The 27045-nt window shown below is 40.5% G+C and overlaps 3 protein-coding genes across 3 annotated transcripts; 1 reads left to right on the top strand and 2 right to left on the bottom strand.

Moving 5' to 3' along the window:
• Positions 1 to 9219, bottom strand: ppp1cab (protein phosphatase 1, catalytic subunit, alpha isozyme b). The gene is made up of 7 exons (XM_058620572.1): positions 8796 to 9219; positions 7542 to 7673; positions 6663 to 6893; positions 4423 to 4527; positions 2065 to 2288; positions 1505 to 1639; positions 1 to 896 (listed from the first exon to the last, which is right to left on the bottom strand). Exons 1-7 carry the CDS (start codon positions 8848 to 8850, stop codon positions 801 to 803), a joined length of 978 nt encoding a protein of 325 aa, XP_058476555.1. The 5' UTR covers positions 8851 to 9219; the 3' UTR covers positions 1 to 800.
• A 320-nt stretch (positions 9220 to 9539) lies between these two features.
• Positions 9540 to 20415, top strand: pelo (pelota mRNA surveillance and ribosome rescue factor). The gene is made up of 13 exons (XM_058620567.1): positions 9540 to 9762; positions 11197 to 11289; positions 12834 to 12984; positions 13382 to 13472; positions 13916 to 14079; positions 14934 to 14994; positions 15675 to 15836; positions 15922 to 15968; positions 16089 to 16162; positions 16792 to 16863; positions 19202 to 19276; positions 19367 to 19398; positions 20003 to 20415. Exons 1-13 carry the CDS (start codon positions 9722 to 9724, stop codon positions 20095 to 20097), a joined length of 1158 nt encoding a protein of 385 aa, XP_058476550.1. The 5' UTR covers positions 9540 to 9721; the 3' UTR covers positions 20098 to 20415.
• A 171-nt stretch (positions 20416 to 20586) lies between these two features.
• On the bottom strand, positions 20587 to 26060 carry paqr4b (progestin and adipoQ receptor family member IVb). The gene is made up of 3 exons (XM_058620582.1): positions 25774 to 26060; positions 23044 to 23262; positions 20587 to 21651 (listed from the first exon to the last, which is right to left on the bottom strand). The coding sequence occupies exons 1-3, from the start codon at positions 25937 to 25939 to the stop codon at positions 21221 to 21223; spliced, it is 816 nt and encodes a 271-aa protein (XP_058476565.1). The 5' UTR covers positions 25940 to 26060; the 3' UTR covers positions 20587 to 21220.
• Between the last annotated feature and the right edge of the window lie 985 nt (positions 26061 to 27045).

Raw genomic sequence — 27045 nt, 5'->3', positions numbered from 1 at the left:
TAGCTCAGATTCTTGCTTTATTGGTCAACTTGATGAAAGACTACAAAACGAATTCACAAAAAATCTCTTTCAAGTAATCAAATCTGTACAAACCTAAACTGTATGGGGTTTTTACAGCTCTGGCTCATATGAATCTGAAGTCGTGTGTGTTTGCGTGCGTGTGTGTGTGTGTGTGCGCGCGTGTGCGTCCGTGTGCATGCAAATGAGCGAGTAAGCATGTGCCTACTCCTCTGAGACGAGGTGACACACTGTTCCCTGTCCGAGGGTACAGAGACATCACAGCCGCACACACACACATACACACACACACACACCCCCACATACCTGTGTTTGAGATTTTACAGTACAGAGGACAGGGGAAAAAAAATACCCCCCCCCCCTCCCCCTACAAGTACACACATCACCTACTGGCAGGGTTTGCTGCTGCTTCATATCCACCAAGTCTCCCAAACCCTGCTTTTTCAGTCAGTTACTGTACAGACAGACACTGTGGTTCGACCTTTCCACGGGAAGAGTGGTAAGAGAGAGGGGAAAGTATAAATCTCTAATACTCTCACACAAGATGTACACGTGCACACATGATTTTTAATGCTCCCCGGCAGAAGACGCATACGTCGTCTGCTCACGCACTCACTCAAACAGACAATTCATAACATTACATGTTTTAAGAAGTACAGATAAAAAAGGAACAAAAGCCCTGGGTAATAGGTTTGATTTCTGGCTGTTTGGTGAAAGAAAGGAGAAGAGAGGTAGAGAGGGCAGGAGGGATGGGTCAGAGATCCGAGGGCAGGCGACTGCTGTCATTTCTTAGCTTTCCTTGGAGGAGTGACTGGACGGCCAGAGCCCATACCTCCTCCACCTCCATAGAACAGCTTCTTGTCTGCAGGTTTGAGAATCTGTGACGGAGGAAAACAAAGTTAACCCTTTAATAGTTACATCAGCAGAAGGACTTTCAAATACTAATTACCAACAAATACCACAAACAAAGACATATCAAAACTAAAAGATATTTGTACAAACAATTTTATATCAGATAAAGAGATAGATATATATATATATATATATCTGATATAACACTGTGTGCTATTGTTTACGTGTGCGTTTTCCTCAGCCAGACATTGTCATATGATTCAGATGTAACTGAGCAGCCTGCATTCACTTAAACGCACATGACAGTAAACGACATACATGCTTCAAAGCTTCAGCTCGACTGCAAAAGTACTAGAATTCTATTTGGATGGAACATGGAAGTCATTTGTAAAGAAATATTTAAATTCAGAATATTTATTATTATAAAAAAGGTAGAAATGTGAGTTATTACAGAAAATTTCTTACAATGCACAAAGCTGCACAGTTGCAGTGAAACTTTGACAAATATTATTATTTAAACAGGTCGACCCCCATATCCTTGTCTGTCCACACTATCAAGTCATTAAAGAAAAGCTACCAAGTATTGATGCACACATTCTTGAGTTGTGATTAAAAGAATGGTTTTCTGGCTCACCTGGAATGAGCACATGAGGGTTTCATCCACGCTCATCATGGCGCCGGCATTGTCAAACTCGCCGCAGTAGTTAGGGGCTGAGAACAGCGTCACCAGCTGCCTCTTTGCAAAGAACTCGTATCCGTCTTCAACCACCTGAAAACAGATCCAGCCCTGGTTACTTAATGCTGCCATTTCTAATGCCTTGCACTGCCGACCTGTTTGTCTGTAAAGCTGAGCTGAGCTGAGCTGAGGAGGTTTAAAGGTTTTCAGCTGGTATAGATGTATTCTAAGAACGTCAGCATTCCAATCTGACTGCTCTTCAAACATTCACTTAAGTCTGGATTCAGTTTGTTTGACACAAGTGTTCATCTCATTTTACTGGCTACAAGCAAGAGGTGAAGGTGCACAATTCAAAAACTGCTGTGGCTAAAATAAAACCACAGAGCACCACTTGCCCACTGTTATTCAGGCAAGGATAAAACTACACTATTAACACCACTATACTATTATAAACATCTCCATCATCTATGTTTCTCTTCACTAAGCTACTTTTATTCCTGCCTTAAAAACAAACTGACCTGATGGGCCCGACAAATGAGGTCCATGTCGTGTTTGTGGAGGAACTTTGTGACGACATCAGCACCAAACGTAAAGGAGACACCGCGGTCGTTCTCGCCCCAGCCCAGCACGTCCTTGTCTGGGTCGGCCCACAGCAGGTCGCACAGGAGGCCCTGGTCGGGTACATCAGTGGGACGCATGACCCTTCGCACCTGCTCCATGGACTGGAGGTCTGGAGAGAGGCCTGGAGAAGAAAACAGCCAAATAATGTCAGAGAGCAGAAAAACACCAACACAGTGTCTGTGACATTATATCATCAACTCAAACACAGAAATGCAGCTTTTAAACTGTGTGTATAAAACACAAACTAGAACAAATATGGACTGGGGCTAAACTGAAATGTGCTGAGGAGATGTTTGAAAAGAACCCACATCCTTCCTGCGAGTTCTTAGATAAACCTCTGTTTGAAGAGGGACGTCCGGTCTACCCTCATGACTATGGCTTTGTTTACATACTGTGCATACTGGGTCTGTCAGACACAAAAGAGCTGTGACTGATTGTTGGTGTCACCTTGCCTTAACCTTTAGCTGCACATTATTATGCAACTTTCTATGTTACCCTAAGTTCTGCGTAAAAAGTCCAAATTCTGTAGATGACAACATTGGAATTTAAATGTGTTTCTTTAATTCAAGTTCTCCTTGGTCTCATCTGACCAGAGCACCTTCTCCCACATGTCTGCCGTGTCTCCCACATGTCTGCCGTGTCAGAACTAATAGAGTGTCCCACCTCAGATGCGGATCTCAGAGTTACCATGGGCCTCTGGGTTGTTTTTCTGATTAATGCTCTTCTTGCCCATACTGTCAGCTTTGGTAGACGGCCATTTTCAAATGATAGATTTAATAGTGCTCAGTGATATGTTCAAAGCTGAAAACTGAACTGGGATCGAGCAAAGTACCTGGTACTTTTTTTAGTACCTGCTCTGGCGAGGTTCCAAGCCATGTGTGACGTCGCCAGAGTCAGTGCCGTCAACAATTACCAGGGAAGGGTAGGAGGAGTCTGGTGTATTTAGGGACAGCACTGCTGATCACGAGTATTAGTATAAAGCAGCAGAGCAGGAGCAGGGGCAGATGTTTGCAGTTGTCTTGCTTTACTAGCATAATGTTGTTGCCTACATCTCTCTTGGCTCAAAACCAATCACTTCCTGTTTGCAGAGCACTGCTATACTGCAAACCACAGAGGGTCGTGTGGAGCTGGACAGACTGAACAGGAATTGTATGAACAATGATTACGACAGACATTTGTTTATATTAAAAATGTGTGCCGTACAGTTAGATACATAATACAAAAATGAATTATTCATACTGATTACAAAGCCAATGAACTACTTTGACTTGAAGGAATATGGGTTGTGCCATTGTGGCATCCATCCGCAACAGAACAGCAATGCTGCTGAAAACAAACTCTGTGAACAGAGATAAAGCATACATGATAAACCACTAAAAGCACTGGACAAAAGGCTCCTGCCTCTGCTAACTCAGTACATACTTTCTCTAGCTACAGTATATGTTCACACTATAGGCCCAACCTATTATAAAACTATACTTAAGTTTAGGGCTGCAATGATTAATCAATAATTAATTGACTACTAAATAAATCAATTAATTTTAGAATCGATTAATTGGTTTGATTTCATTTTAATAAAAATTAAATAGGGCTGCAAATAAGTATTTTCCTTAACAATTAATCTGTTGTTTATTTTCTTAATTCACCAGGACTGTAGGATGTCAGAAAATGTTGATCATTGTTTATCAAACCTAGAAATGATGATGTTCTCGTTTTGTCCACAAACCAAAATATACCGTTTAACGATTTCTTTGTTACATGGAGCAAAGAAAGCAGAAAATATTCACATGTAAGAAGCTGAAAAATCTGAAAAGCTTGTTTTTATTTATTGAAAAAGACGATTCATTTCGTAAACGATTAATAATCAATGAATCTAGTAATCGTTGCAGCCCTAGATTAAAACAAGTTCTCTGGTTTGTCTCAGCTACTTTAAAGTGAATATTTTCAGGTTTCTATGCTTCATCCACCAAATAAATTAGTAAGACTGAATACTTTTGACTTTAAATTATTTTGAGGTTTGGAAAACTCCGGTCAACATTTTCTGACACTTAATGGACTAAACAATGAATCGAGAAAACAATCAACAAACTGATCAACTATGATGCACCCCTTCTAAGATTGTACTTTGTTTAAGCTTAAAACAGTAGATGTGTTTGGAAATAAAAGTAAGCTGCAGAGTAGGCGTGACAGTGTTAACAATACAGAGGCAAGTTTATGTTTGAGTGCAGGCTCTGCACAGGAGCTTAACAAGATACCTCCATGGCAACAGAAGATCTTCTCGTCAACAATGGCTGCCACAGGTAAACAGTTGAAGCAGTCGGTGAAGGTCTTCCACAGCTTTATGTTGTATCGCCTCTTACCTGTGGAAGAAAACAGCACACAGTCACAATCTAATCTCGGGACCTGTAAAACTTTAACCGCTGCTGCTGCTGCTGCGTTTATTGAGAAATATGTCGGACAACATAATCATGGCTGCATGCACAGCAGAGAAAGGCATGTGATTAATCACTGCCCATTCTGCCTGATCATGCTTTTTAGCCCCAAGCCTGTTGTACAGAGAGGCCCTTCGTGCTGATGCTTTTGTTATGATTACTGAGCGAGCGTCACCATCAGCTGCACCTTTAACAGAACGGCTCCAAGTCAGACTCATGATTCATCAAAGCAGCTTTTTATTTTCCATGTAAACAGGAGCTAAATTTGTACAAAAAAGAGAAGAGCAATTTTTTTTGTTAAAGTCAACACAATTCTAACACAATAAATTGCTCAGCAATAGGGCTGGGTACCGAACTTTGGTTCTTTTATGGTACCGACCGAAATGTAGTATCTGTGTTAACTACACCAACGTGTGTCATGACTCGTGACGAAGGGGTTAAAAATGCAACCAAGGTCAAAAATATGGCTCAATTTGAACAAAATGAATGCCAATAGTGTGCAACAGGCAAGTTTACATTAGCAAAATGCATATTGTATGTTTGTTTACTTAAATGAATGTCACTGCAACGTAATATGTGCTTAAACTGGGATCCTTTCGTGTGGCGCTTTATTTTATGGCTATATAGCCAACTAAATCAAAAGCTAACAAAAGATAGGCCGTAACTGATAAATACAGCTTGTTAAAATCTATTGCATCAGCTGGTTTAACAGCTCTGTGTTATGTTTATCTTGTCCTCACAGTAGCCTCTGACCCTGATGTGAGTAGGACTACGCCAGTCAGGCAGAAAAAGGGAACACCAGTAAAGAAAAACAAGATGAGTGCCACCGGGCAGTCACAAACTTTATTGTTAAAGGTTTGCTGCCCTTCTCTACAGTGGAGGCTCCATGGTGGAGGTGAGTAAGCTGTAAAGGGTATCGTTGACCAGTTGAGCCTAGGTTCTCTCTCAGCCTGGATAATGTTTTTTGAGCAATAATTATACAACCATGTTATTGTTGATGTTTTGTGTTCTAATGTCAAATAGGGAGATGATAAGACATGTTGATTTTTCTGAAGAAGAACTGCTAAGAAACCTCTGTAAGTTTCTGTGAGGTCCTTAGTGAAAATGACTTGTCACTTGTTTGCAATTGTTAAAAAAAAAAAGTAAAAATGCCAAAGCTGAAAAATAAAAACTCAAGATTTGTACCGTACTGTCAAATGTGTCATTTTCTTTAATAGAACTGATGTTATAAAACTGGTATCATTTGTCTCACATATATGGCTATTTGATTTGTGATATAACCTTTAAGTCATTTTTTTTAATCATTTACTGTGTTATAGACTCAAAACAAGATGGAGCTTTACCTCGTGATAAAATATTAACTACTGTACACCAGAACTGAATGATTTTGGGAGAATATCTCAAAAGATATTGCATTTGCCTATTTTTGGGTGCTGACCAACATTCAGAATGTAAGTAAATTAAAATGTGATGGAGCATTGGCACATCAGCATCAAAACACCAACTACTCTATACTGTATTCAAAACAATCCCTTTTGTATTGCAGAGATGAGAGCTTAAAGATTTGAACCTTTTCCACCATTCCACCAAAATTTAATTACTGCAGCATTTGCAATTTGCATTGGTTCAAACTGCAATTTTGATCTTAAAGTAATCGTTTTTCTCCTCCCTACTATACACTAACATGAGAATGATAACTTAAAGATATAATTTAAATGTTTAACATTTCACTATTTAGCACAGCTGTCACACTAACATACACATACGCAATTAAAAATAGAAAAGATAAAGCTATTAACATTGTTTTGAATTGTGATTTTGGGTTAGCCCATAATGGGAACCTCATTAGCTGTCATGCAACTTCATCACTTGATGGTAGCATCCTACCTGGTATGTGAAGGCCACTGTAGTTCCCTACTGTGGTTTGAAAAGGGAGGGTGAGTGCAGTTGTCCTCCATTAGCTGCACTCTGCAGTCTTAGAGTTCACCAATTCTTACACTCCCATACACTTACCCAAAATATTAAATAAAATACAAATCTATAGATATGTCCAAATGACTTACACTCATCGTAGAAGCCATATATTCTGTTGATGGAGGCGCACTCATGATTTCCTCTCAGCAGAAAGAAGTTTTCTGGGTATTTGATCTTGTAAGCCAGCAACAGGCAGATGGTCTCCAGGGACTGCTTGCCTCTGTCTACATAGTCTCCCAGGAACAGGTAGTTGCTCTCTGGTGGAAAGCCTCCATATTCAAACAGCCTCAGCAGATCGTAGTACTGCCCATGAACATCACCTGGTGAAAAAGGCAACATTAGAATGGAAACAACAATTGTGTATGAGCACAACACAAGGTAAGGGACTCAAATAAAGGCACAACACTGGGCACATCAAAATTTAATAACAGCCCTTGTAGCACACGTTGCCATGGCTTAGTTTTAGAATAACACTGTTATTCCTGTGTTGCCCGACTTGTTTTTTGTGATGATGCAACAACTAACTGAATGTGCAAGCTTGCATCTAGCACAAGCATGCAGGTAATTCTGATTGCAGCGCAAACTCAACCAGTTCCTGTAATTTTCTGGCTGTTCCTTTATAATAGCACTGTTCATTAACTGGCATGAGCAGTATGACATCAGAGGGCAACTCCCAGATGAGTAGAAGTGCTAAACAGCACTGTACTGACAAGCCCATATTATCCTCTCATCTCGTCAGATATGTAATTACAAGAGAAGGCAACTACCACACACTGCAGTGTCTGGTAAACTTAAATTTTGTTATCTCCTTAAATTAGGAATTCAAAAATGATCTAGTATCGAGTAATAATAACTTATCTGACACGTATGGCACATTATCGCACACCAGCCATGTGAAAGTGTTTGTAAAAGCTGTGTGGCCATATTTGAAAGTTGCCTTGACTCTAAAGAAGACAAATAAGCCTCACCACAAATCTTTAGGGGTGCCTCAAGTTCCAGGAGGATTGGCTGGCTAAGAAAGATCTCCCGGGATTTGAGGCAGAGACCGCGGATTTCATTCTCTGTCAGTTGAACATTTTTGCCAGGTCTGGAGCCTTTCACTGTGGGGGAAAAAAATTGGACAAGGGTTACAAACAACGGTGGTGTAATGGATGGAAGATTTATGTTTTTTTTAAAACAGTGTGCAAATATATACTTTAAGAATTTCAACAGGATATTTGAAAGACTGCTCAAGTGAGTTAGCGCAATTTAAGCTCTGATATAAAAAGGTTACACGTTGACGTGTAAGGTTGGCACATGTTAGCTGAAAAGTGTACACACTGATCTACTTCGAGCCATAAACTTCTCTCCATTATCACAGCTGAAACTGTTATGTAAGGAATGTAAGATTACGAAAATCAAGTGGCAGCCATTTATTTAACCAATCTAAAAACAACAGTTTATCGGGAGAAAACAGAAAAAAAGGGACATCCTGCAAACAACTAACGAAATTATTAAAAATAAACAAAAAACATTATTTTCATGTTCAAGAAATGGGGAAGAAATCTGCAAATATTGCCGAATTCCATTAATGAAGTATAGTTGTTGGGTCCGCTAATGTACAATCATAATCTGAAAAGTGAAGAGAAAATGTTTACATTCGTCTCAGCTGGGGAACCATTTCATCATTCTACATCCCAGGGTTGAGTAAAGAAGCAAGAAAGTAGGTTTCCAAATGACAAAACAACTTATAAATACATATATAAATACTTTAACTAATGAGTGTATTACCAAATATGCTCTATTTTAGCTATGATCTCGAAAATGTATGGCAGCGCCCGCCCAGTCGAATTTGATGTTCAAAGACTGCTATGGTATGAAGCTAAGGTACAACACGCCGTCAATCCAAGTGAGGTTCAAAGTGAATATAACCTTTATAGTTCTAACGTTTTAAAGATTACTTATAGTTCAGATGCACACGGCTTTACCCTTTCATTTGAGTATTTGGGACTTTAAACACAAATTACCAATGTCGAATGTATGAATACACACAGCAAACAATACATACAACTATTAATTGGCTTCACATTACCAACACATTTTAGACAACATTTCATTAATAAAAGGCAAAGGATGAAGTTTGGTCGCTAACAGAGCAGAAGAGGTTATCGTTGTCTAGCTTCCTCTGTTAGCTAAGATGGCTACCTCAGTGAAGAAATATCGACCGAAATACTGAGTCTTACCTTCCAGCAGACGCTGTATAATGGAGTCGATGTTCAACTTATCGGCTTCTGCCATGCTAATCCTCTATTCTATTCGATTTCTAATAACGTATCTCAATTCAAGGCGCCGTAAATCTGAAACTAAACCGAGTAAAGGTTAGCTCAAACCGTTTACCGTTAATCTGCTATCGTTAGCCTGCTACCTTGCTAACCTTGGGGCAGAAATTGCAACCTCAAAAACAGGAGGCCTGGGGCAGAATTGTTGCTGTAATGATGCCTAGCATGTACTTCAGAAATCCACATTAGTCATATATTTCCAGTACATATCCAAATGCCCTTTAAATGTTCGGATTTTATCGCGCAGACCCTGTTTAAACGGCAGCTAATAGCACCATGCCATTGACCAAAAAAACGGCTAGATAAGCGTTAGCTTAAAATCAAGGATGAACGGAAGCGGTCTGAGAGACACCGCGCTGCTATTGGTCAATTTGTCCGGTAGGCGGTACTTAAGGGAACAATGGTACTCCCGGATTGGCTGTGACCAAAGTCTGTCAGTATTTATACATCTTAAATCGTAATAAAATGGGACGACTATCCTCGAATATATCACATTTTTGCAGTTCTTAATAAAACGTCTTATTAAAGAATACATGGTCCACTGTGTTTGTACTAATGTATTCAGTAAGCCGCTTTTACAGCCCTTTGTATTTGTTGCGCAGTACAGCGACACCCACGGAAGTGACCAAGATGGGAAGAATTGACGGGATGACGTAATGTCCCGGCGCCCGCTGACAACCGACACGCAACGGGTGATTCATTCACCGGGGATGGTTTAGCTTAGCTTCTGTGCTACTTCACTGTAAGACAAACATGACTCCACCTCGGACAGACATCGAGCTCTCTGTTTTTATATAACACTCTTTTTCATACAGTACAAGTATCCAGTCATGAAGCTGCTTCATAGAGACATAGAGAAAGATAATGCCGGGTGAGTGACTTGCCACCGTTAGCATGCTAACCAGCATGCCACATAACAGCTGACTGCACATGTAGTAAATATCCACGTCATTTACATCCACAAGTAGCAACAGAGACGCAGGGGGTTGTATTTGTACGGTAGAATTCCATCTTATCTTTAATAGTGTGACACAAGGTACACGTTGTTCTTATTATTACACAAACAAAGAGTACAACTCTGATAGTGTGTATACAGTCTTAGCTTTCATGGCTAGTGAGAAAACTAAACAACCCTCCGCTTGTGTTATAACGTCATCAGCATCATTGATACTGCGTCATTACACAGTCTGTCTCATTTCATTGCAAAATGGGCTGACAAGCAGAAGCGCGCGCTTTGTGAAGTGGGGTGTGTACTTATGACTTATGATTTCTGTTTCATACATCCAGTTGGCATAGGGTTGGTAGTTATGGCCAAAAATGCTTTCAAACCAATCAATAGCAACAATTAACTTGATAAATATCAGACTGGAAAGTTGGCTTTTGCTCTTTGTTGGCTTTTGCTCTTTGTTAAGTGTTTCAGTGGTTTACCATGTGTGTAACTCAAACAGCTGAATTGGTGAAGGAATATGTTGAGAAAATATTGTGGATAAGAAAATGGCTGTTTGACAACAGTGTAAATATTCAGAGATATAGATTTCATTTGGAATATTGTTTATCTTGTTTTGTAGGGCTACAATGTGCTTTCTCTGCTGTCCCTAATCACAGAAAAATTATGCGAAAAACGTTTTGCATAACACTATTTGTATCACATTGTATTACACAATGTAACATTGGCACCTCATTCACTCCTATATAGGGCTGGACAGTATATTAATATCATATCTGTATCGTGACATGAGACAAGATATGGTTTTAGATTTTGGATATCATCATATCGTGATAAGGTACCTGGGATGAAATTTCCTAGTTTAAAGGATGCTGCATTGATAATTATTGTATTTATTCTATTGAATACATTTGTGAAATACACTAAGTAAATATTATTAGTCCAATATTATATTTATTGATTAAAAAAAGATATGGAATCCACAAAATAATGTTTAAAAAGTCACTTAATAACACTAACAGCCTATTTTTTTCTGTTACCACAAATTTTTACTATATTTACAGGCAATTTCATTGTTTCTAGTACACAAATATATCTGTCATTTAACATTAAAAAGATAAATTAAAAAATAAAGTAGGTATTATCTGAAATGAAAGGTAATAATCAAGATCATGTAAACAGCAGATAGTTTGTTTGAAAGTTGTTTTTGTATTGATAGTGTATTGTCACTTATATCCACACATATCTCACATATTGGGATATTGGCTTAAATATCCAGATGTAATTTAAAAGTCATATCACGCAGCCTTACAGAAATGTTGATTTGATTTATATCGATTTATATTTATTTTTCTTCAGTCAGGTGACTCTGGTGCCTGAGGAGGCAGAGGATATGTGGCACACCTACAACCTGCTGCAAGTAGGAGACAGTCTGAGAGCATCCACTATCAGGTAAACACTTACTTGTCTATTATATTAAAGTTACTGCTGAACCTGTTATTTACATGTCTGTTTTTGCAAGAATGAGTTTTTGTCTTTTGTATGAAATATGGATGGGGCAATATACAATTGTATCACACATTGCCATAGCTGAAGATGCAGAGATGTTCACTGGGAGTGACCAGGATGGATAGGATTAGATAAGAGAGTAAGTAAGTAAGAGAGTCATATTTTGGTCACGTGCAAAGGAGGGATAGAGATTATGTTGGAGAAAGGATGTTGAAGATGGAGCTGCTGGGCAGAATACACTATTGGAGCGGGTGAAATCAGAAATTTTAAGCTGAAGATAAGGCTGAGATCAATGACGGTCTCAGCTGTAGCCTGCCTTCTTCACCCCATGTGCCAAGGGTGCAGTGCAAATAACATGACAAAAAAGAAATGAAGGACATTAAATGTAAATGTGGGCCCCCACACTACAGCAACACAAATAATATGTTTTTAATTTATAGTTTATTTGGAAAGGACAGTGCATGATAATAAACATTTAAAAAATGTAAACACACTAGATTATAGCCAAAGGCTATTTTCCATCTGTTAAACCAGGATCCAACATTCAGAGATGAATATGCCTGAGTATACTGTATGTGTTCTTTTCATAATCACACTGGAAAGTGATGTCTAGACATGACTACTTGCTCTGCTTTTGTACACTGAATACACTGACTTATGCAAATGCTTCATCTGGGGTCTGTGCTACAAAGTGAGTTTAACAAACCCAGGATATGTTAGTCTGATTTGACTTAACATAACCTGGTGGGATATCTGCATAACTAGTATTACAAAGCTCCTTAAGAGATGATTCTTTTAAATTTGGGTTTACTTATCCAGCTCATGTGTGGAAGAAGATGAAAAATCTTTAACTACAAGTGGCATCAACAGAACCAAGTACAGTAGGCAACCTGGAAATGCTGGTGTTGCTGGTGTTGCTACTACTGTCGTTGTAGTAATGTCCAATATATTTTCTATTTATTTACATAAATAGGGAGAGTGGGCTACAAAAGAAGCTGAATTAATCATCAACTATTTTGCTTATCACTTAATTGTTTTGAGTGTTTTTATAATAATTAAAAGAAGTACTAAGTGTTTTTCAGTTTCTTAAATGTGAATTTTCTCCATCTAACAAAGAATTAATTAAAACTGAATCATTTTGGTCTGCGGACAAAATACAACATTTGAGAATACATCATTTCATCATGTTTAGGTTTGGGAAACATTTTCAACATTTTCTTGTATTTTATGGACCAAACAAACAATCAATCAATTAATAAAAGAATCAATTGTTAATTGCAGCCCCAAAATGCCGTATATGATTTATTGCAGTATTCCAGTGAAGCTTATGACAGTGTACAGCTTGGCTTCATGGAGCTTTTTTTAATGATCCCTCAGGTTTTCTTCTGTCCACTTTGTTTGTTTCTTCAGTGTTTTGAACTGGAAAACACGTACACAGTTTGTCATCAGAATCACAAACTTACATTTCTTTCCTCTTGCTCCCCCAGGAAGGTGCAGACAGAGTCCACTACTGGAAGCGTGGGCAGCTCCAGAGTTCGCACGACTCTTACCTTATGTGTGGAGACAATCGACTTTGATTCCCAGGCTTGCAAGCTGAGAGTGAAGGGCACCAACTTAGAGGAGAACCAATATGTCAAGGTCTGAGATGTTTAAATGCCATCACAGCTGTGGATTTGTTACTGTTGTATTGTTCCCAGACAGCATGTACTCATGGGACCCATAAGGGTTATATACATGCTGACAATATGAGTCCCAAGCGAGTTTGTCCGTGGTTTCCATGGTGTCCCCACACATGTTGGCCCATGTTACTGGAACCATATGGGGCCTACATAGTTTGCCTACTTTAATCCGATGTCCAGGAAGCCTGGGAAGGCAACTAAGTGGGCATGGGCTTGAAGTGTGCAAACACGTGTAAACATCATCTAAATATATTCACTAACAGATATTTTTTTTGCCGTATACTTACACACTAAGTCTTCTTTTCCTGATGTTTACTCCTATTTAAACCAACTGTGTTGTGTTCTTCACTCCTCAGATGGGGGCGTACCACACTATTGAGCTTGAACTTAACAGGAAGTTCACTCTGGCTAAAAAGAGCTGGGACAGCGTTGTGCTGGATAGAATAGGTGAGCAGGTGCTGCTGTTAACTAGTGCTGTCAAGTCTGAACAAATGTATAATAACCCGTAATCTGATCGAATAAAATTTGATCAACGATAGGAGTAAATTGTCACTAATGAGATGCAGCCTGCATTTCCAGCATGTAATTAGTAATTAGTAACTACAGTTCGAACATGAACTTTATACATTTAAAATAATATTGAATTTTGAATAAAAAGTGACAACCTCTGACTGCATTCACTGCTACAGTTTGCTCTGACCAAACCCCTGTGTTTGGATGATTTCAGCTCTCACTTCCCTCTTGCATGTCGACCAGAAATGTCACATGTTTACATGTTTACCAGATCAATATCCATGACCTTTACCAGCAATCAATTATAAACATAATTGTTAGTTTCAGCCCTAGTACCCACAACTTCAGATGTTCCATTTACCACTTTCTGCCTTCAGAGCAGGCATGTGATGCAGCCCAGAAGGCAGATGTGGCGGCTGTGGTCATGCAGGAGGGTCTGGCCAATGTGGTTTTGGTGACACCTGCCATGACTCTGCTCCGCGCCAAAGTGGAGGTCACCATTCCCCGTAAGAGAAGAGGAAGCTGCACTCAGCACGAGAAGGTACGTCACCACAAAGGTGGTGTAGTTGCATTACTATCTATGTATATGTATCTGTATATTACTGTGTGTATTAGAAGACAATATGGGCCCATATTGGCTTTAAAATGTATTATCGGATATCAGCAAACGCGCTTAGTTCCCCCAAATATGACTAATGCCTAAAAGAGGAGGGACGAGCTTTGTAATACTAATGTCCAGATGTACCAGGTTAGGTTAAGTCAATCCAGACTAACAAAAACATATCCTGGGTTTGTTGAACTCGCTTTGTAGCACAGACCACAGATGAAGTGATTGCAGGGATACTCTCACTCTTTCATCTTCTACATTTACCCTCCACATGAGGGTTGCAGAGGGGGGCGCTGACCCAGGTCATCCCAGGTCAACTGATCTCAGCTGACCTGGCGTGAAAGGTGGGCTGCACCCTGGACAGGTCACCAGTCTATCACAGGACAAACAACCATCCACTCTCACTCTCACTCTCACACCTACGGTCAAGTCAGAGTGTCCAATTTGCCTAATCCTGCAGGGTTACTGCATTTTAAAAAGGAGTCGTGTTTTCACCCCACTTTTCTTTATATATGTTCAGCCATATTCCTCTGTGACTGTTGTATCCTGGTTTGTCATTAGGGACACACAATATTGGACTCTTTAATGATATAAAATTTCCCTGCGACAATAAATAAACATAAAATAATGACTGCTGGAGAGGGCGTAAGAAGTAAGTAGAGCTAGCGGCTTATTCAGCCTGCTGTTTTAGTCATTAGTCATATCGGGTTTGTCGATATCTGTTAATAAAGTCGTAAAGTCAGTCCAGGCTGTTGTGTTTGATGCGATGATTTGATTTGTGTTTGCAGGCTCTGGACAGATTCTATGAGGCTGTGATGCAGGCTATTCTTCGCCACATTAATTTTGATGGTAAGGCTGCTGCTGTGTTGTTAAACTATGCTGTTTCTGTGGCACGTTTGTGGTCATCATCATGGGTTTATGGTTGTTGTGAAGGAGGACGGTTGGTGTAACACAAGAGGACACAAGGGATAGGGCAAGATGGAGGCAGGTGATCCGCTATGGTGACCCTGAAAGGGGGAAGCCGAAAGAAGATTAAGACAGAATTTACTTTGCCTCTTCAAGAATTGAATCTTAAAGCGTATTTTTGCAATTCTGGTCGCTTTTGGCCTTTTTCCTCTATGGAGCTCCCCCTACAGTACATATTTTTATGACATTCATCCATTGTCAATCTCTTTATCCTTACTGTCGTAAAAACTTGCCGTAGTAGACAGTAGTAGCGTTGTAGTTTCAAACCTTGAACTGACGTTTGCCCTACACTGAGTCAAATGACACGATTCGTCATTTGACTCAGCGTAGGGCAAGAAAAGGGAAAAATAGATATTTTTACAACTCAGTGGAAAACTGAGGAAGGGAAGCACAATTTTTAAAAAATACTACTGCTATCCTAGCAATACAAAGCCACATGCATATCGGTGAAGTATTCCTTTAACCATCACAATGACTCTGCAGCAATCCTGCATAGTTCTGCTTTAAGACCTGTTTACATGTCATTTTGTTTGGATTGTAATTTCTCCTTCGTCCTCCACCAGTGGTGAAGTGCGTCCTCATTGGCAGTCCAGGTTTTGTAAAGGACCAGTTCATCAGCTACCTCTTTAAAGAGGCAGTGCATCACGACAACAAGGTCCTGCTGGAAAATCGACCCAAGTTCATGCTGGTCCACTCGTCGTCAGGTCATAAGTACTCACTCAAAGGTAGGAGCTGCAGGACTCTGACAGTAAAACAGTCACATCCCATCACAAGGTGAAAACAGTAACACAAATTCCTGGGTTTTTGTAGAAATCCTGTCTGATCCCACCGTGACAAGTAGACTGTCTGATACTAAGGTGACTATACCTCCTGTGATTTGTCAGCCACATTTATACATGATGCTGTAAAGCGGGGATGTCAGCGGGTGAATCAGAGGCCGTTTACTGTGTTAACTGGTGTTTGTGTGTAATGTTCAGGCAGCAGGAGAGGTAAAAGCCCTGGAGGATTTCTACAAGATGCTGCAGCATGAGCCTGACAGAGCTTTCTATGGGTGAGTGAGGTTTAAACAGTGACCCACAGATGTACTGTTTATGGCTGCACACTTAATGAAATGAAATAAAATTAATAATATATCCAATACATGCAATAGCCAAAGTCAAAGACTCTGAAGTTTCTACTTAAGTGCTGCAGAAATAACGACCACACATGACTTGACATGGCCGTGTTTCCTGTTGATACAGTGTTATCTCATGCCCTTTTTATCTGAAAACCTTTTACAACCTTTTATAACCACAACTGATGTTTAAGCTTTCGGTTCTGAAGTAAAAACATGTTTGTCTTTTCTAGCTGCACATTTTCAGACACTACAAAATAATAAAATATAGAAAAATATAAGAGAAGAAGTACAAACTATGCATGAAAAGATAAGAATAAAGTCAAATATAATCAAGAAGATTCTCCAACAAGGAATAAACCATCAAAATAAAGTATTTATACATTCATCTCAGCTAATTGATATACAGAAAAAAATAGTTAAGATTCAAAAGTGATCATTCCTACTAGTCGCTGCAATAGTGGTAGAAAATAGTCGCATTATTTTTATTTAGATTGTATCGTGCAGCTCACTCCGAGTGAGTAAGTGATAATCCAGCAACGCTTTGTGTGTTTGCATGCTCACAGAGTGGCTCATGTGGAGAAAGCTGCTGACGCCCTCGCCATCGACACCCTGCTGGTCAGTGACAAACTCTTCAGGTATGTATTTACACACATAAAGTTTCTATTATGTCAAACACACACTTCAGTTGACAGTTTGTATTTACACACAGAAGCTGAATTTGACTATTTAGTTGACTCCAACTAATTAACTCATCATCAATTCTCTGTCACTGACAGATATTTTTCTGCCATGACTGAAAAATCTGAAGGCTGTCCGTCGACTGTTTGTGTAAAAAAACCAAACATGTCACAGCAGTTTCAATGATGACTCCGCCCACGTTGAGGAGGTACTAGAGTAGGGCTGCACGATTCTGGAAAGAAATGTGAATCACAATTTTTTTTCTTCGTAGAATTGAGCTCACGATTCTCTGGCACGAGTTCTCACAAATCAAAATGTTTATTGCACTCATGAACAAAAGATTAGAAACATTCAAGTAAAGTGCCAAACCGTGTGATGTGTTTAAGCCCTGAACATGGCCCTGCACAATGGCCTTATTGATATTATTATTGTTGCTGTGGCTTAAGTGACGTATGGCGCGTTTCCACACGCTCGACTCGTGGTGTCGGACTTAGGAAGTACCAGGTACTTAGGAAGTACCAGGTACTTAGGAAGTACCAGGTACTATCGCTAGTAGAAAAGAGTCGAGATGTTGGACCTGTGTAGTGGAAGAGTGTCATTAGATTTTCCTGAACTTAATAACCTAATAATAGTACAAATATATCATGTGTTTATTCAGTCATTACATTTGTGCTCAAATCACCTATATTTTAATGTTGCGTTCCCTCTTGAACTTCTCTTCACAGAGTTGGACAGCGCTGTTTGTTGTGTGTGTGTGTGTGTGTGCGCTGCACTGACTCACACACTGGTGTGTTTGTCGTGGTTGGAAGACAATAGGGAAATGACAGGAGAGTGACGTGAAGTGTGAGTGAGACGCACAAGTTATTTTTGTGCCACACACTTCCATGTATGAGCACGTGATGCGTCGAGTAGCGGTGTCACCACAAAATAGGGCTCCCCCCAAATGTCACGGTGTAATTGGAACACTGGGGGTAATCACTTGTTATGGGTCACCCGGTCACCCTCCCTCCTTGGTGTTTCAATGATCGACCCCCCCCCCCAATGTGGACACTGGCGGAGTGTTGTCGGCGGCGTCCAGGCGGAGCCCATGCCTCAGAAAATACCGTCACAGACAAGTTAAACAGACAAACAATGAAGAAAATACTTAAAACACTTGCACATAATCATGGACTTGTTGACAATGCTTTGTCTTTGCTTTTTCATTCTTTTCCTTTTAATGTAAAGCGACTTTGAGTTCATGAAAAGCGTTATACAAATGAAATGTATTATTAATATTATTGTTATTTAGATTTAAATGTAAAAGTTACGCTCTACAGAGTTGGACAATAAAGGCAGTAAAAGAGTGTCATAGATAGGGATGTAACGATTACCGGTATGACGATAAACCGCGGTAAAATTCCCGACGGTTAGTACTACCGTTTCAAATTTTAATTATCGTGAAAACCGTGATTGATTACCGCAACTGATTACCGAAAAACTCACAGTGATACTGCTCTTTTCCTGGAGAAGCAGCAGCACCTGAACGGCACTCGCTCAGAAGCGAGTAGTGTGCAGACGACACGTGTCGTAGCAGAGCAAAATGTGTTTGTTTCTGTGTTTTTTTATTTTATTTTTATGCTGTGTACGACTGCTGCTACTTAATTATTATCCGACACAGAGTGAGGACCTGTGTGTGTGCGCGCGCGCGTGTCAGTCAGTCAGTCAGTCAGATGATAATTAATAATAATAATTCCTTCAATTACAATAGGTCCTTGCACACTGTGTGAGTGCTCGGTCCCTAATAATAATAATAATCATCATATAATATAACATTTTTCTTTTTTTTTTTAAATAAAACTTTGTTAAAAGATTTCACTGTGTGTGTTCAGTACTTTTTGAACATTTTGAACACATCTAACAATACCGTGATAATATTGATAACCGTGATAATTTTGGTCACAATAACCGTGATATGACATTTTCATATCGTTACATCTCTAGTCATAGATTGAGAATTGTCTCAGGTAATCTGTGATGAATTTTCCAGTCACACTTTAAACTTGACAAACAAAGCAGTGAAACATGCTAAATATTTTAAATTAAGTATTTATATTATGTGGATTGGATCAATGGTATTTTAAACTAGTCTCCAGAGAAACAACCTGTGTGCGACTTTATATCTGTTATAATGTCTTGTATATCAGAATATAGACTAGATATTCCTTATAAGCCATCTCAACCAGCTTTGAAGCAGTATTAATTTAATTTATATTGTGATACATATGGTTGTTTTGTGTTTCTCCACGTTTACACCAGACATCAGGACGTTCCCACGAGAAGTCGTTACGTGCGCTTGGTGGACAGTGTCAGAGATAACGGCGGCACCGTCAGGTACCGGTCTGCACTGGCACAACATCATTCATCAAAGCATAAAGCTTGTGTCACTTCTCTCATATTTGTACTTTTTGTCTTTTCATGCAGAATATTCTCAAGCCTTCATGTGTCTGGTGAACGTAAGTTCTATTCTGATTTCATCCGTTCTTCCTCGACAAGAAGCTCTTGTCCAGCGCTCGCCTAAAGCTGAAATTTACCGTTTTTGCTTTAAACGTTTCACTATGACTTTGAAAAGAAAACAAAATAATTAGCATTAGCATTTACATTGATCTTCTATAAGTCTTGCTTTCACAATGTTTTTCCCGAGGCCACTTTCAGTAAAACAAGGACCAGTTGGGGTCACGTGGTGATGCATAGGCTAGCGTTGTTGCCTCACAATAAGAAGGTCAAAGAGGTTGCATGAATAAGGGGCAACATAGCAGAGTAGTGGCTAGCACTGTTGCCTCACAGCAAGGTCACTGGTTGGACACTTAAAATTGAGTGTAGATGTGAATCTGTGTGTTTGCCCTGTGACCTGTCGAGGGTGTGACCCCGCCTTTCACCCCATGTCAGCTGGGATTGGCTCCAGCTTCCCCACGACCCTCATGTAGAGGATAAAGTGTTAGACAATGAATGCATATCACGTAGAAATGTGATTTAATGATTTGTTGATGACAATCTGGGGTTCAGGAATGAAAGAATGACGGTGTCGTCTCGTCTTGATTTATCCCTCACTGTCCTCAGAACTCACCCAGCTGAGTGGAGTGGCCGCCGTCCTGCGGTTTCCAATCGCCGACCTGTCAGAGGATGAGGATGAGAGCAGCTCAGACGAAGACTGAGCGGCAGTGAGGAGCGAGGCGCGCTCACTGGGAGAAAAAAGAAGGCGGTCGTGCATTTTCACAAGAATACATGGACTTTGTGTGTAGTAAAGCTGCTGTTATGGTTTCCATCATGTCGACCTAATCATGATTTGACAGGCTCAGACGCAGTGTTTTGTGTTTGGTCTGTTGATAAGAACCCCAGTTAAAACAGAGGAATGAATTATGAAATGCATACTGTTTAAGTTTTCAGCCGCATTCAAGCAATAATCTTTGTTTCCAGCTGTATATACAATACAATACAATACAATATGTCTATTAAACAACACAAGCAGTCTACCACTCGAGTGATTTCTCTTGTGATACATGAAAGAAGTGCAAGTCAACAGGAGGTATAAAAATATAATTTATTACATGGAGTCATTTAGTTTTTCATTGAGGAGCTAAAACTTCTGCATTTCAACAAACTAAAAATCAAGTATACTCAGGATTTTCAAAGTTTTCTTTGCCTTTGTCTCTACAGAGCGCCCCCTTGTGTCTACCACTTTATCCTCACTGTTGTTGTAGCGGCTTCCTCCTCCCTCTGCTGGGACTTGTGAACACAAACCGTTGAGCTGTGTCCATGCCGGTCAGCATCAGTGTCACATGGTTCTGTGTTTTACACTTCTCGTCATTCAGAAAAACATCCGACGTTTCCTCGCGTGTCGCCCCTCGCTCAGTCCCACGGCCGCTTCCTTCGACAACAAACGTCTAAAATAACGCTATCGCTGCCTTGACATTATCGGCAGTACCTGGCTAGTGGGTGTTTGTAGTCTCTGGCGAGACCCCCTGATTCTGAGGACTCCGGGTCGCGTCCCTGATCTTTGCAAGGCTGGTTTTCCACTAAGCCCCCTGTCTCCCCACAACCAGACATTTAACCATCACAAGCTGTTAAATTAGGTTAAAAGTCTGCTTTAATCCAATCTGCTGATATTTGACTGATGTTAAGATGTTACTCTTCTCTGTCAAAATATCAAATTGTAAATTTCAGCAGCATTTTGAAACAACTGTCCTTTCATCATCATCTGTGTTGGCTGATTCCTACAACTCCTTTCTAATTCTAGCTTTGAGCGCGCGTTTATGTGCTGTGACACTCTTGGTGTCGCTATGTTGGGCACTGGAACGTCTTAATCCAGACTAAATCCTCCACTGTGCCCCAGTGCAGGTAGATAATGGAGCAAATCACCATGACGTGCATTATCTGGTGGCTGTTGCCCCAGTTGTCAAAGAGGCCCGGGCTGAAGCGCTCCGGGATCTGGATGATGTTCACCAGCCCGCCCAGCACAGCCAGAGAGTCCATGATGACAAAAAGACGCGTGGATTTCGGGCTGCCCATGCCGCTGCCGTACACGCGGAAAAGGAAGAGGCTGAAGCGGAACAGAGCCTGCCAGACGAACGCTCGCAGCCGCAGGATGTTGGTGCGCGCTGTAGTAGCGCAGTAGATTCCATAGGCTGACAGGAGGACGTAGGCCAGCAAGGCCGTCTGCTGCAGGGCCGGGTAGCAGAGAAGGGTGACGTAAATGACGGGAAGAGCTCCTAGACGGGAAAGGGAATATGTAGTAATGAATGGACCAGCATCACTGAAACTATAATATATGGATATTTTATCTATAGACGTGACGCGAGACGAGATCTGGTCTTAGATTTTGGATCTCGTCATATCAAGATAAAGTATCTGAGAAGACTTCCTGGTTTTAAAGGCTTTTGCATTGACAGCTTCCTAAGGCCCGCCCACAAACAAAAAATGCATTTTTAAACAATAAAATACAATATTTTTGAATGATTAAATCGATATTTTTTTGCTTCTTAAAAAGTGTTGTTTGAAAACACTGACACAAATCCAATTCCATAGACCTCGCACCTCGTTAGACAGCTGCAACTCGGTATCAGAGTTCACCACCAGACCACGCCCCCTGCTCTCCTCCCCACTTCTTGGCATTTTTCAAAAATCATGGATGGAGTTAGCCTCAGAAAAGAGGAGTTTATTTCCCCTTAAAGTCAGTCACTATATTTAATACTGCGTCAACTCAGCCACATACTACACTTAAACTTTATTTTCTGAGTATCAGTATACTCTTGTTACTGTCACTGTTACTTAATTGACACATTTCGAACACTCAGAACGTCTTGATTCTTCCTTGACTGTGGAAATATTTCTTAGACTTTAATGAAAGGTTGTAATGACAAGAAAGCCAGTTTATCTGCTTTGATTGATAATACAATTGAAAGCCTTTGTTGTCATTGTATAGTACAATAAATCAGAATTGCTACCTTTGAAAAGCAGAGCAACTTAAATAATAAAAAAGTAAAGTAAATACTAGTTCATTGTGAATTTATGACTGAAAACATGGCTGCCAGGAAACACTGATTTTGGCCTTGTTCATGTCTGTGATACCTTTATCAAACCGTCTGCTGCTTTATCTCACGTTTTATGAGTGGAATCTGAAGTGTGTAAGATTCTTAGTCTCCTGGACCAAAGTCTATGGAGAGAGTCACATGACTCAAGGGCAGCTGCTATAGTTCTGACACTGAGGTCAATGATTTTTTTCTCTGGACTCTGGTGCAGGAGAGAGGTTTTTTGTTTTAAAAAGTTAGGATTCATTCAGCAGCTCCTGTGTACCCACAAACTAAAATGGCTGATTTTCTCTATGGACTTTGGTGCGGGAGAGTGAGCAGTTTACTAACTTCAGTCTCCCGTCAGAATAAAGTATAACAAACATAAATCTAGATTTGACGAGGTCAGCCTTTAGTGGAGTGCAAGCCTCGACGTCTCTAGCTCGTTCTGTGTGCAGAGGTCATGTCAGAGACACGCCCAGCACAATCAGCGCTGACTATGTTTGTGCGTCACATGACCCGACTACACAACACAAGGAGCTGAACTATCCCTTTAAGCTCAAACAAACAAACACACACACACACCAAGCTTACCCAGTGTGTTCACCAGACACACCCCTAACATGTCCAGGGAGAGCAGGGTGTCGTACACATGTTCTCCACCCACATGGTTCATGAACACATGGTAGACCACTGAGCCCATGGTGGGGCAGAGGCAGGCCAGGTAGTGGACCACACAGATCCACATGCTGTCCACCTCCATCCAGGGAATGCTGAAAGGAAGCAGCACCAAGAAAAGGAAGAAAGGGATCCCTGAGGTGGGAAAGTTGGAAAAGGGAAGAAATGAAAACGTTTGAAATCTAGAAACATATCATTTCATCTCTGACCTCGTGCAGATACAGCGTCCAAAGGTCTGTGCTGACTCACTTCACAGTGTCTTTGTTTACTGCAGTGGTTCCCAAACACTGGGTCACATATTGTACAGTGTACAATTTAACATTTACAGGTGAATATGCCTCGCCTTTCCTTTCCAAGGTGTGTTGGATTATCGATAAAGCCTTCACTTAGCAACACAACACAGTTTGTCCATTGTAGACTCCTGAAAAAACATCTCTAGAGTTAAATATAAAAGGCTCATTATGTTCAAAATCACACAACCGGGTATAAAAAGTATAAAAGTAATTTTATTTCATCTTCAAATTCTGCCAAATGAAAAAGACTTTCACCTGAATTTCACACACTGGACCTTTAAGATTTGTTAAATTACACTGGACCAGAGGGCTGGTTCAAAGATCAGTGTTCATATAAACGCCTGACCTGATCGTGACCTCCTGGTTTGCTGCTATCATGTGTTTGATCCACGTAAATGTGACGTATTTCTGTTTTGTTACTGCTGTATTTTAATGAACAGGAGGAAAATGAGATGGAAGCTGAAGTGAAGCTTCTACTGGAGAATTAGACAAAACTGAGCATGTCACGTTCCAATAAGAACTACTGACAGATCAATATGAGGACTTGTTTTGTTTTCATAATAAAAGTGAAAGATTGATAGTCCCACCTTTCCTGTTAGTCTTAATGATCTTATGGGGAAAAACCTCCCTCGCGGTTCCGTTTCCAGCCTTGCTCGTGGTTTCACAGCTGCATTCGGGTTTTAATCACGTCTATTTAAATGTAAACGTAACCAAAGCAGAGCAGTTTATTTCAAACTGTAGCATGCAGCTTTTAAATGTGAAGAAACCATCGTCACATGACTTCACAAAGCGCTTATTAAGTCATCAGGTCCACACGACTCGCCCTGTGTTTCTCACTATAGTGTGTGTGTGTGTGTGTGTGTGTGTGTGTGTCTGGATCCCGTGTCGTTTGACAACATTCCTGCACTGCACACAGGAAGTGATTCACTTCATGTTAAGCTTGCATCACTTTAGTAAAGCGAACAGGGTGGAGGTTGACTGAAAACACAAAGAAGTCAGTTTGACAGGATAAATGCGTCCTCATGCTTTGTCCACATGTAACCAAGTATCTGTGAAAACTCAGCATTTTTATGCTTTTTCTTCTTCTGTCCACATGGAAACACTTGAAAACTCTGGGTTCACGGTTAATGTGTGGATGAGGAAAATGGTGGTTCTGCAACGGCAAAGCTGCTGTTTGAAGTCACATGTGGGTCCAAAATAAAGCTCCAAATAACTCATCCTTAACAATACCAGTACCCCACCTCCACCTCCACCTCTGCTCTGTGTCCACTAGTGATCCACAGGCTCATCCATCTGGTCCATAAAACCTGTGTCTTCAGATATTTCTTGGCCCAGTCTTGTCCCGTCTTCCTTACCATGGCCATGTCTCTGAGCACTGACCATCAGGTACTTGTGGACACATGGCTGGAATATGACGGCACTGGAGGTTAATGGGTTCCTGGAAGCTTCACGTTTCATTCTTCTCGAGTTCATTTGTGTCTTTTTTGTCTCCACATGTTTCATGTGACCCTGTCGACTATTTGCAACAAAATGTTTGTTGTGGATGAGGCTGCTTCATGAGCGCAGCATCACTGGTGCTCATGTTAAATCTCTTCTCTTTTTTTTTTTGGACCATTTGGACAGGTGCCTAATAATTATGCACACCTTGATATAGGGTGTTGATCACTTTAGGCCACACCCTCCCTCATTACACAAATACACATCACGTGATCATGCTTAAATCCAATTAGCATTCAAGTTCATAGTTTGGAGTTATAATATATATATATATATATATATATATATATATATAATAATCGTGCACACATTATGGCAACAGTGAGTGCTGTGATTCACCCTCTGCAGGAGCAGACGCACAAAAGACGCACAAAATCATATCACTGTTTGATATTGTCATTACAGCACTTGAAATTGTTACATTAACAAAAAAACTGCAGAAAATATCCGTGTAGTTGCACTGTACAGAGTTCTCAGATGAAGGACGCGACGTACAAATAATGTTACGTTGTTTCAAAGACAAAGAAGTTACACACTGCAGCTTTAACTGTCATTTCAAACGTGTCTGGCTTTGATTGAAGATGCTCCTGGACAGTTCTTGTAGAGACACGTCAGCCAAGTACACACCGCACAAGACCCAGTTAACTGCAGGATATTTCCAGGTGGAGGATTCCCTGGACAGATTACAGCTAATGCCTCATATCCTCATTACAAACCCCTGTCATGTGCACTTATCTGGTTACAAGTGAGAGTCGTGCACATACAGTATGTGACCTGTTTCACTTGGACATTCAAATCTTAACTTTTCTTTTAAAGGGAACTTGGATGTCAACTGAAATCCGAGTCACTTACTCACCATGGGTGTAAATGTTGCCCAGCTCATTGTGGATGTAGAAGAGGCTCCTGAGACACTCCTGAGCTGTGGACACTGGCCTGTAACCAGTCAGGACATATCTGTTGAACTGAAGGTGTGCGGGAGTCTTTGCAAAGTCCAACAGCCGCGGCCCTTTGTAAAGCCCCATCACTACTTCCTGCAGCCTGTGCCCTCACTGGTCCCTGTCCCTCACCATCTACATGCTTAGAAGATCCTGCACTCAGGACTCCAACGTAACTCAGCGTTCTTCTCCTTCAAACCCATCCTTGGACCAGACTAATTGCCAACAAGCAGCCTGTTGAGCTGGCAGGATGGCATGCCTTCAGGAGGACCAATAGGCAAGAGGCTCTAACTTCTAAGCCGGTGTAATCCTCCCAGAGAGCCACGTGCACTGCTGCTGCTGCTCCTTAACACAGCTCATTATTCACTAACACCTTAACTCCTAACTCATAGATTCTGTAGTTCCCTCACTGCTCTGCAGCCTGTGTTGCAGCTACGGTTTTATAATGTATTATTTATGACTGGTCATGTGTCACCCCCAGTAGCTCAGCTGTAAGGACTTGCACAGAGTCGTGAGTTTGAAACCCACCTGTGACAGCTACGTATATGCACTCATCTCATATTATGTTATTTGACTCCAGATGTGAAAGAAAGGCAATTTTCACTCCTGCATGACTTACATTTGGTTCCATTTCCATTTAAAAATGATAATTGTGACAATGAAAATTACATTTTTATAAAACAGTGCATTTGTATGTAAATGTTACTGTTTAAAAAAAAAACATTTTCAAATATGGCCCTCATTAACAAAAGTGTGGACAGCCCTGCGCTAAGGTCATGTTTTCTACTTCTTTTGTTATATCATCATATCGTGTTTTATTTTGAAAGACTCACCACTCTCTCATTTCAGACTCCATCACTTCCTGTCCTTCATTGACAGTATTTAAGCTCAGTTTAAGCAAACTTCACTCCCTGTTGTTAGTGTCGTGTTCGTTCTCTTGTGCATGAACATAGATTTGTATTTTTGACTCTTCTGTCGAACCCAGAGACTGTTGTGCCTTTGCCTTACTTGACTGACTGAACATGGACCAGACCTTATTACAGATTGATGCCTGCTGAGCCTTCTTGTGTCTCTGTCGTTACACACACACACACACACACACACACGCACACACACACACACACACACACACACACACATCCACAAAATAAGTGAATATTTAAAAAAATAAATAAATAATGTTATTTTAAACA

Source organism: Solea solea, chromosome 21 (assembly GCF_958295425.1).
Source record: "Solea solea chromosome 21, fSolSol10.1, whole genome shotgun sequence".
Lineage (NCBI taxonomy): Eukaryota > Metazoa > Chordata > Actinopteri > Pleuronectiformes > Soleidae > Solea > Solea solea.
Note: the sequence above shows the minus strand (reverse complement) of the source record. Positions and strands in the feature narration are given on the sequence as shown.

Bases quoted from the DNA above. Each gene is read 5' to 3' on its own strand.
- pelo (XM_058620567.1), top strand. From the start codon at position 9,722: ATGAAGCTGCTTCATAGAGACATAGAGAAAGATAATGCCGG. The intron at 15,969-16,088 runs GTGACTATACCT...TGTAATGTTCAG, and splicing joins GTAGACTGTCTGATACTAAG to GCAGCAGGAGAGGTAAAAGC. The intron at 19,399-20,002 runs GTAAGTTCTATT...CACTGTCCTCAG, and splicing joins CCTTCATGTGTCTGGTGAAC to AACTCACCCAGCTGAGTGGA.
- ppp1cab (XM_058620572.1), bottom strand. From the start codon at position 8,850: ATGGCAGAAGCCGATAAGTTGAACATCGACTCCATTATACAGCGTCTG. The intron at 4,528-6,662 runs GTAAGTCATTTG...TTTCTTCCACAG, and splicing joins ATATGGCTTCTACGATGAGT to GTAAGAGGCGATACAACATA. The intron at 897-1,504 runs GTGAGCCAGAAA...CCTCCGTCACAG, and splicing joins CCCTCATGTGCTCATTCCAG to ATTCTCAAACCTGCAGACAA.
- paqr4b (XM_058620582.1), bottom strand. From the start codon at position 25,939: ATGGGGCTTTACAAAGGGCCGCGGCTGTTGGACTTTGCAAAGACTCCC. The intron at 23,263-25,773 runs GTGAGTAAGTGA...TTCCCACCTCAG, and splicing joins GGGCAACATTTACACCCATG to GGATCCCTTTCTTCCTTTTC. The intron at 21,652-23,043 runs GTAAGCTTGGTG...TTTCCCGTCTAG, and splicing joins GTGTCTGGTGAACACACTGG to GAGCTCTTCCCGTCATTTAC.